The sequence below is a fragment of the Mchenga conophoros genome, linkage group LG20 (genome assembly GCF_057382185.1).
Source record: "Mchenga conophoros isolate Kocher_MC1m ecotype Shallow Benthic linkage group LG20, M_conophoros_male_GT1.1, whole genome shotgun sequence".
Classification (NCBI taxonomy): domain Eukaryota; kingdom Metazoa; phylum Chordata; class Actinopteri; order Cichliformes; family Cichlidae; genus Mchenga; species Mchenga conophoros.
The window spans coordinates 35,470,137-35,480,620 of NC_140545.1; the positions used below are offsets into that span (position 1 = coordinate 35,470,137).

A 10,484-nucleotide genomic window follows, 5' to 3' on the forward strand; every position below is an offset into this window, starting at 1 on the left:
AATATAAGGAGGAAGCCTGAGGCCCTGCAGCAGACTCACAGACGGATGCAGAGGGGAGGAGTGTAGAGGTGCTGTGGTGTTTGGAGGAGGGACTCCTTCAGTCAGAGAAGTGAGGCGTCACAAGTTCCTGGTTTCCAGTGAAGAAGAAGAGAGGCAGCAGTGAACCATCAGAGCCTCATCATGAAAGTCCGTCACACTCTGATCTGCTGCTTCTTCCTTTGTGAGTACATTCACTTGTTCTTTCTGTCACTCTCCTTCTTCAACATGTTTCTGTTGTTAAACATGATGATCAGAGTCAGCTATGAGTCACTTTCATGGACGCTTCTTCCATTCAAACTGCTTTTATTCATGATTCCATGGATGTGTTTGTGGCCAGTATGGACAGAAGAAACCATCACAGTGAGACATTCATGGACATGTTGCTGCTCACTTTGGCTTTAGGATTCGTCCTTTCAAAGATGGTTTCTTACAAGTGTTTGTTACGTCCTCAAAATAACCTGTAATATCAAAGTAAAAACTCCACCTGATACTTTCAGTTATTATTTGAAAATACAAACTTGTTGATCAAGTCAATGAATTTTTCTTTGAAAGACAAAAACACATTTTGTTGCTTTTACTGTTACATGTTCATGTTTCTTCACTGTGACTATTCACAGTTCACTCCCACAGTGCATATAGATTTGACAAAATGACATCACTTCCTGCAGACAAATATAAACCTGTGAGAGACGTGAGTGAAATCTGTCAGCATCTTCAAACCCAGAGTTGTGTGAAAAGTTATTTGCTAATTCTTCCTGTTTGTCCTGTTGGAGCTGAACAGAAATACGACTGCACAGAGTTTAAATGCTGGAATGAACTGAAATCATTCACATAAAGTAACTGACTCACATCAGCTGCTGAGTTTGGCTTCAGAGCTTTGAAATAGAGTCATAAATTACTCAATAACATGTCGTTCATTGCAAGTATTTGTTACTTCCTCAAAAAAAAACGAAGTGTCTTGCCCAAGGACACAACGACTGAGACTGTCCAAGCCGGGGCTCGAACCAGCAACCTTCAGATTACAAGGTGAACTCCCAACTCCTGAGCCACGATCACCCTCAGTAAAACAAAGTTACAACAAATAAAAACTTCATCACTGGTTTTGTTGTTGCTTCATGAACTTTGACACCAGCAGTACATTTAAACTAAATGATGACATCACTTCCTGTGGATGAAACATGAAAAACTTGCATGTTGAGCTGTTGCTTCAATCTCTCAACATATAATTACTACAAGTACCACACAGAGGAGTTATGAGTCATTTACATGTTTTGTTTATCTTCATCTTTTATTGTCATTTTATTCATGCATAGGAAACATGTTCAGATATATTTTGAGTCGTGTCGACTGGAAGAAGATTTTCCACCACTTTAGACAACAAAATGTATTTGACATGAATCATTGTTGTTATTCAGACTTTAGTCTCAGTGTGTCTGTGTGTGAATGTTGTGATCAGACTGCAGCTTCTTACAGGAAGTACAAACAGTAACTGTTGATGGTTCATGTTTCCAACAGCTCTGCAGGAGGGAAACCCTGAAGTCACCGATGCTCAGATTCTTCACTATGGAGTCATTGGAGGAGATTTGAAAGCTGGATTCTCCTTTGAGTCTCCAGGAACATGGAAGATGTTCTGCAGAGAAGAATGTGAAGGAGAAAACATTCTCATTAATACAACTGATGTCAGAGCTCAAACAGGCAGATACAGCATTGAATATGAATGGACTGGTTCTCATGGTTTATATGTGAGCATCTCAAAGCTGACTGAGTCTGACTCTGGACAGTACAGCTGTGGTTTGGCTGGATCTTCATCATCAGCTTCACTCACACAGTTTGTGATCGTTGTTGCTGAAGGTGAGTTTCTGTTTCAGCTGTGGAAATGTTTAGTTTCTGTTCCTGAAGCAAAGTTTGAGTTTCACTGACAGCTGCTGACGGTTTAAAGAAGCTGAAGTTTGTTCTTCTGTCAACTGTTGGTTACATTTGGACTCCTCTAAGTAACCGATGAACTGCAGCTGGGACACGAGTGTGTGTGAATATTAGTGAGTGTGTCAGCTGATAATGATGTGAATGAAATGTTGATGTCAGAAACAGACGCTGATGAATGAAAGAAGATTTTCTGATGTAACTTTGATTTTCTTTGATGAGTTTTTGCTTCTGTGTCGTCGGTTTGATCTTTCCAAGAGTTCCCCTCACAGCAAAATGGATTCTTCCTCAATGAATGTGTGAAAATCACATTCACAACACAAACGTCCATCCAGACTTTAAATGTACTTAAAACCATGAAGGGTTCACAGTTTAGAGTCTATACTTGTCATAAAAGCTGATTTTTCATGAATCCAATCAGTCTGATGATGAAGCCGTTTAAATCTCACTTAGTCCAACAGTTCCTCTGTCAGACTGGTTGAACTGGGCAGCTCCCAGTGTAACTGTGGATCAAACTGGAGTTATTGTGATCAGACTGCATCATCTTCAGCACAGATAGTAACTATTGATCGTTTGTCTCTTTAACAGCACTGCTGGATGGAAACGATGATCAGCTGAAACACTTTGATAAAGAAACTGGAAGCTCTCTCACAGTCGGATGTTCCTTTAAACAACCTGGAAACACAAAGTTGTTCTGCAGGGGAGAGTGTGGACGAGGCGACGGTCTTATTCAAACAAATGATGTCAAAGCTCAGAGAGGCAGATACAACATTAGATATGATTCAGGAGTTCTGTATGTGAGCATCACACAGCTGACCAAGTCTGACTCAGGACGGTACAGATGTTTACTGAGTGGATCTTCCAGCAGTTCATCCAGAGACTTTGCGGTCACTGTCACAGACGGTGAGTTTTTACTGACATTAATCAAATGTTGTCAGAGTGGAGCTGTTCAGCTGTTCCTTATTTCCTGTCATATATCTGCTGTTCCAGTGGTGGATGTTCATGTTGAACACGAGCAAAGTTTCTAATAATGAGCTCAGTGTCTGTACAGTGATCCCTGTGAGCCAACAGCTCAGGCTGCTCTCAGCACTCAGTTTATCTCAACATAGAAACAGAATTATTTAGAAACAAGATTATTTTGAAGTGTGAACTTTGTAAAGTTACTGTGATGGAGAGCAGGAATCAGAGTGTGGAGCTGGAAATGAACAGGTGACCATTAATGTCCCTAAATGTCTTTATTGTTTCCAAGAACCTGATATTTCAACATACATTCATATTTTATTTCATTGTTAAACTATTTTAGTGCATTTTTTTAAATCTAAAACTAAATTTTCCAAACTGTTTTTTTCTCAGTCAGTGGATCCATTTAAGGCTCGTTTGATTTCTCAGCTGATTTTTGAATCTTTGTGTTTTTCTTCTTCACAGCTCCAAACATTTATAAGTCAAACTTTCCTCTCTGCTCTTGTTCAGCAGCTGGACCATCAGCCACAACTACAGGAAGCTGCACACCTTCATTAACTTTGACTGGAAGCACTGAGCAGCCTGAAAGAGCAGCATCTGCAGGTACATCCATCTATGAGAGAAGACAGTATGTTTTTAATCAGCCTGTCCTGTGTGGCAGCTTTTCTAATCAGAAGTATGATGTGAGTGTGACGTTGTGCCAAACTCGTTTTCTTTTTCTAAATTCTCTGTGAGCTCCTCTTGTTCATGTAGAACTTTTATCTGTTTGTTTATTCGTTTCACGTCTGTTATTTCACTACATGTGCAACTCATCAATCAATATGTAAAACAAGCTTGTTCTGCTGTCACAGGTGTGCTGCTGTATGTAATCATCTCTCTGCTCATCATCATCATCCTCTCATCACTGACTGTTCTAATAATCTGCATCAAGAGGAAGAGCAGCAGAGGTAAGACAACAGAGACACAGAAACACACAGAACGTCTCGTTTCTAACCAAAAACTCTTTTTTCACTTCACTTGAAGTCTGTTCAAACAGCTGCAGTCAAACATCAAAATTTTTCATCCTGCTTGTCCACTTTGGGCTCTAAGAGGAGAGTGGAGTGACTTGTAGAGATGATGTTAAACACTGGAAGTAACTGAATCCTAAACTGTGTCACACATGAACTCTGGACACTGTCAGCAGGATCAGATCCAGATGTTCTCTGCTTCAGACGTGTGAAGTAAAAACAGGAAAAATATATGAAAACTGTAAAATAGTATAATTATTGTGGATCACTTCTTCAGTACACAGGAGGAGACTCGAGCAAATGTGAGTCTTTGATTCTGAAGGCAAAGTCTAAAATGAAGCCTAATAAAGTCCAACTAAGCAGGATGAAAGAACGGGAGGGGCAGCAGTGATCTTCAGCCTCACGTGCACTTTGAATGATTGTTCCCTCTAACAGAGGAACATCCTTTGTTTGTTCCACAGGTTTGAGGACCAGAGGAAACTCAGAGGGCACAAACATGGAGGTGACTTTCTTTCTCTTTGGTTCCTCTCACTGTTGACAGACTGCTACTGTAACAAAGAAATAAAGCAGTCACAGTGTGATGGTTCAGTTTGTAGACTGTTCCAGAAATTACAGTCCAAGAAGGTGAATTCAAACAGGTAGGTGACAAAAATGGCCGCCCAGACGGAGACTCCAACAACAAACAGAGACACTGTTGTCTGAGAGGTTCAACGAGGCAACGTGGAAATATTTACCAGCACAAATGATTTAACCAAGTCAGACTCTCTTCTTTTTATGTGAAGAAGACAGTTTGTCTCTGTTTCAGGACGTCCACTACGAGAACTGTACTCCAGGTTCTACACGTGAAGACTCGACCTACCAGAGCCTCGATCCAGCCGGCAGGGACCAGGACCAGACCTACTCTACACTCACACACCACACATGAGACTCTCTGGATTCACACCTGGGTTTGTTTTTGTACTTGAAGACTTCAGTCTTTTTACAGACCCTGGAAATTCACAGCAACTACACCCATAAATGTGCACATTTTAAGCCTTAATACAACTTAATAGGTTAAGTTTTAAAAATAAACAACTCCCTGAATGTTTGTTATAAAGGAGGAAATTGCAGATAGAAAGACAAAAACGTCTTGGTCTCTGTCTGTCACCCTTGTAAAACGTGTTTATTTCCGGTGTAAAGTTGGACATCAAGTCTATGGTTGACTCACTGGAGCCCAGTGTTGGGACCAGTGTTGGTCAAGTTACTTGAAAAAAGTAATCAGTAACTAATTACTGATTACTCCCCCCAAAAAGTAATCCCGTTACTTTACTGATTACTTATTTTCAAAAGTAATTAATTACTTAGTTACTTAGTTACTTAGTTACTTTTTAAAAACACGATTTACAACCTGAAGAGGTGATAAAGCGATAGATCTTTCAGCCCAATTCTACTTTTTCTACATAATCCATCATACAAAATGTAATCAAATGGAAAAGTCTCTTTTTTTAACTTGTTTTATCAGTTTTAATCTTTTAACTTTATGCATCAAGCAAAACATTTAATTATATGCAACATTCTCTGACTTGAATAAATTAGTTTAACATTTAAACCTATTTTCTGCACATTCCAGCACATAAAATAAAATATTTTTTGTGTTTTCACTCACTCTTTCAAACAGATGCAAGTAAAACACAGCAGAAAATAAATAAAGTCAAAGACTCAGCGGTCCTTTTGCTCTATTTTCACCTGTAAAGCAGGAGCAGGGTAGGCGGAGGGTTACCCTGGTGCAGGTGTGCTGCGGTCAGTTGAAGAATCCGCGCGAGTGTCTCTGTGAGTTTCCCATCACGTCGTAGCTACTCGGTGCTTGCTCGGAAGTTTAGGGGTTTTTTTCGCTGTAAAAAGAAGTTTTCTTCCCACGCACAGCGGACACTAATGTTTTTGTCACTTTTTATGGAATCAAACTCAAAGTAAGGTCAGTACTTCCACACTTTAAACGCTGCACGCTCATACTCTCTCCCGCACTCGATATATTATCCATTGTTGATCTGCACACAGCTGCTGTCACCAACGTCGCACTTGCTTACGTCACTGTCATGAGACATTCTCGCAAAAAAAATCACGGTTTTAGTAACGCAGTAACGCAGCGTTCCTACGGGAAAGTAACGGTAATCTAATTACCGATTTTGCAATAGTAATCCCTTACTTTACTAAATCCCAGTAACGACTAACGCGTTCCTGATTTTGGCATAATAACTAGTTACCGTGCTCGTTACCACAATAATAACGTAGTTACTGTAACGCGTTACAAGTAACGCGTTACTGCCCATCTCTGGTTGGGACTAACGCGTTATTAAGTAACGCGTTACAGTAACTACGTTATTATTGTGGTAACGAGCACGGTAACTAGTTATTATGCCAAAATCAGGAACGCGTTAGTCGTTACTGGGATTTAGATAGGGTCGTTACTCGTTACTTCGTGTGGTGGCTATCGCGGAGCTTCCACAGATTCAGTAACATTAGCAAGTGGTGGAGGCCAGCAGGTGGATGAAGGAAAGGGGAGGCAGGAGGAGAGACCCGAGGCGACTGCCGGTCCAAGTGTGAACTGAACTTCAGGTAAGAAGTTATGACCTGCAGTCTCTCTGGGTCAGATATAAACCAAGTTTAGGTGGAGTTTATTTTCATTGTGCTGACTTTTTCCGTACTGCGTGCTAGCTAGCATAAGGGCTTTGGAGTTGACGTCACGCCGCAATGCATTGTGGGAGCGCAGCTCCATTTTCGGGGTCTACGAATCAAAGCAAACACACTGTGTTGGAACGACGACGACAAGAAACATGCTTAAAAGCAGCTCAAAAGAAAACGGACGGTATAGAGACCGATTGCGTCCAGAGGCGAAGCAGCGGTACTTGAAAAAAATAGAGTGCATCGCAAATCTGGACCCATATGAAATACGGCAGTGGAGTAAAGACCCAGACGACCTCCCGCCACTGTCCTACCCCGATATCTTCACGTATCTTGTTTGTGGAGTAAGCGCTTACACAGCGAACCAGTTTTGTAATTACAAGTCACTGGAGGCGCACATCCAATTTACAAATGGCTGGGTGCAAGATTTGGCTATTTTCAAGCCGCCAAACTCTGAGTACATCGTCAAAGTAAGTCAGCTGGAGTGCATCGAGTGAAATAGCCATTTTCCACCCCCCACCATAATTAATGTTATACATTTATCATTGAACTGCTAAAATAACGTTATCATATTATATGCCCATAATTGTAAAGTACATGCAAATTAACACATTGATAATCGGGCAAATTATTAACGCCAATTTGTGTCCTTCCTGTCTCATTTCATTTATTGTCTTTACATCAACCAATCAAGTCACTCCATTCGATGTTTGATCGCAATTTCTATAACTTCCGAGACCACCAACGATGATATTATTCAGCTATAAAGTGTGATGTGAACATATTTAGAACTTACCGGAATGAAAATGTCTTGAGCACACCAACTGATATCTGGAGACGTAACAGAACTTGATATCAGCTCGTCTCACGGCTGCTATCCAGGCTAGACGCCTTCGTTTGGTAATATCCGATACATGAGCTCCTTCATGTTGCTTCCAGGTTGGGAAAGCATAAAAAGACAATCCAAACTTATTCCCGTGCCGGTCGTAAGATCGAACATTGCAGCCGACCACACAGCAAGTACGAACCATGGCTATGCTTTCGCTCCTTACTTAGACCCCCAAAATGGCGGATCGGGCCAAAATCCTTTCCACGCCCACCCCCGTGACATCACGCTCCAAAGCCCTATACAGCTGGGTGGGTGCTATGAAGTTAATGATGTTGAACTTTACTTTGTTCATAAGTTATTAGAGTTGCCAACTCTAATAACTAATAGAATACTAATAATAGAGTTGTCTTGTATTCAGAGAAAATATTACGCGTTTCTTGTTGAGGTGAAAAGGAACAGAGTTTGTCCTGTAATTCAGTTACAATGGAAAAGGCACAAAGCTGGAGTTATTCTGTGTCTTTGCTGCACAGCTGCCTCTTCTTCTTTCATTCTCTCCCCTCCCTCTCCCGTTTCTACTTCAATCATGAAACTGATCAATGATCAGCTGATCATCTTTTCTCTCTTGTTTGTTTATCGCCCACTTTGTGCCAGAAAGAGGAAACCAGCGGATGTCGCGCTAAACAACAGCAGCACGTTTAAGCTTGATCAGCTGTTGTTAGAGTTTATTTAATATTAATTTCTAGTATCAGCTGATGTTTGCTGGAGCCACAGCTGTAAAGCTGCTGGTCATGATGTTGGTTTGTATATGTGGTGAGAGGGAAACATGAAGATGAAACCAGGAGATGTCCTTACTGAATCATCAGAGCTGTGATGGAAAAACAGGTTTACCTTTTAGGTGACATGAATGAGTTGAAGGGAAGTTATGAACTGTTTCTGAGAGACAAATAACACCAGGATCCTTTTCTGTGTAGCTGACAGCTGGTAACTGTGCAGGGGCGGGTCTAGCAAAGTGTTGCCAGGGGGCCATGTAGGGCATTAACAGGGAGAGGGGGGCACAAAGAAATACTTTTCTTTCTTATTCTCATTTAAAATGTCTCGCTTTTAAAAAATAATTATCTGAGTCTTACAACAAACGATTGATAGATTGATGCATATATACCATCAAAACAGTGTACATCACTGTCACAACAGTGTTTGTTTTCATTCAAAGGCTTTATGATTTTTCCTATAATGGCGGCCGGTCAGTCAAAACGCCCGGGATGATTTTCTGTCCCAGTCCAGCCCTGTATGCAGCTCATCTGCAGTCTGGTGTTACCCACATCTTCCTATTCAGAAGGCAGAATTTCAGAGTTCTGAGTACAATCAAAGCACCACGACTGCAGTTTTTGTGTTGGATGTAAAAGGCGCACATGACTCTGTGACGTAGGCTAGAATCATGGCGGCGGTCAACGGCGGTCCAGGCGTGGGATTTCTCTCGTGGAAATGTGCACATTATCTTTTCCTTTCTATTGGTAGGTGGCACAGTGCACTGTGGCAAGTAAACAAGCTAGAAGACTGGAAAAGTTATGGAAGCAACACATTAACAAGAGAAGTCTGAGTAAAACCAAAGTTACTTTCCCTAGTAACTAGTTACTTTGAAAGTAACGAGTAACTTGAAGTAACTGAGTTACTTTTGAGAGAAGTAACTAGTAATGTAACTAAGTTACTATTTTAAAGTAACTTACCCAACACTGCTGGAGCCTCAAGTGAACATTAGTGAACTGCATTTTTTTTTATCATTTTAATTTGCAACAAGACTAATGAGAACATGCCAGATCAGCTCATTTTTGCATGCTTGTCACATCCATTTACTTCAGTGCTCACTGCACTGTGCTCCCATGTATTCATCGGCTGTCTCTTATGCTCTGCTTAGCTGTGGTTTTGATCTACTCTGCAGGTTATGTCCAAGTTACTGTCCTAACTTGCAGGTTTTATCTCAGGTTCATTGCTAGTGCATGTTTCTGTGTGTGAAAAGTGCATTTAGTCCCAGAAGTTCACAGTCTGATATGATTTTCAATAAGATTTTTGCTGCTGTTTACTTTGCCCTGTCGTTGACACAGTAATACTTATGATATGCAATTAAACAACTTCAGGCTTAGCTCGGTTTTCTTTATGAATGCCATTAAGTGTTATTGAACATAACATATCCTATTTTCTTTTGTAATTATTAATTGATTTCTTTTAATAAACAGGCAGAACTTGTAACTGAAGCCACGTCTCTTCTTCTCCAAACCTCACTGTGTGCTGGTTAATGGCCGTGATGTGCAAAGCGAGGCTTCATGAAACACGAAACACGCCACGCATGTGTGCTGGAATTATATTCAGGCTTCGAGACGATCTGAAAACATCTCCACGGTGACACCTGCTGGACAATTTTACTATCGCCACATCTTGGAGATGCTGTTTATGAGATACTCGCAGCAGAAGCGTCAGTGAGACTTAAAATGAAAGAAAAAAACGCATGTCGTGAAAATCGTTAAGAAGTGGGTCACCTGTATTCATGTGTTTTTCTAACATTTCTTTTACACTATAGATAAATTATTTATGGGAGTTAGAGTGAGCATGACGTCACTCAATCCTACAAATAACATTTTCTGTTGAAAGAAGAAAAAATAAAATTAGAGCACAGACGGAGTCAGAGTCGAACATTTCTGTCTGTTTTATTTCTCCTTGAAAGCAGAAAGGAGGTTTTTTACTGAGATACTTTAATGAGTTTACAGAGCGCCGACGTCTCTTTCTCTGTGGATTCCCGTGTTTAAGTAATTAGATAATATCGGTCTCCATTAACCACAAAGAAAATAATAAAGAGAGAGAGGGCCTTGTTTTCTGTTACACATGCGCGTGTCATAAATACAAAAACATTAATTCAGTAATTACAAATGACTCTGGCTCATTAAAAAAAAATGTGAATCCTGACGCCTCGCAGTGCCCGGAAGCAGCAGGTACACCACCTGTCGGAACTGGGGCACCAAAGCCTCGTTTATTCGTGGTCATGTGATCTCTGTGTTCGGTGCAGTATTTTGAAACATCGC

At 40.7% G+C, this 10,484-nt stretch overlaps 1 protein-coding gene and 1 long non-coding RNA gene across 3 annotated transcripts in view; one reads left to right on the top strand and one right to left on the bottom strand.

Annotated features, from left to right (window-relative positions):
- The first annotated feature begins 54 nt into the window (after positions 1–54).
- Positions 55–6,099, top strand: LOC146551312 (uncharacterized). 2 transcript variants are annotated; one of them, XM_085258784.1, is made up of 7 exons: positions 55–220; positions 1,555–1,890; positions 2,548–2,862; positions 3,430–3,522; positions 3,771–3,866; positions 4,388–4,428; positions 4,732–6,099. In XM_085258784.1, the coding sequence occupies exons 1-7, from the start codon at positions 181–183 to the stop codon at positions 4,849–4,851; spliced, it is 1,041 nt and encodes a 346-aa protein (XP_085114910.1). In that variant the 5' UTR covers positions 55–180; the 3' UTR covers positions 4,852–6,099. The 2 variants fall into 2 exon arrangements, with proteins under 2 accessions (XP_085114910.1, XP_085114911.1); XM_085258785.1 differs by having other exon boundaries at positions 3,433–3,522.
- Positions 1,445–10,484, bottom strand: part of LOC146551313 (uncharacterized) — a 34,249-nt gene continuing 25,209 nt past the window's right edge. The window contains exon 3 of the long non-coding RNA XR_014890126.1: positions 1,445–1,669. This is a non-coding gene — a long non-coding RNA (uncharacterized LOC146551313). The remainder of the gene's footprint in view (positions 1,670–10,484) is intronic.

Bases quoted from the DNA above. Each gene is read 5' to 3' on its own strand.
- LOC146551312 (XM_085258784.1), top strand. From the start codon at position 181: ATGAAAGTCCGTCACACTCTGATCTGCTGCTTCTTCCTTT. The intron at 2,863-3,429 runs GTGAGTTTTTAC...GCTCTTGTTCAG, and splicing joins TGCGGTCACTGTCACAGACG to CAGCTGGACCATCAGCCACA. The intron at 3,523-3,770 runs GTACATCCATCT...CTGCTGTCACAG, and splicing joins TGAAAGAGCAGCATCTGCAG to GTGTGCTGCTGTATGTAATC.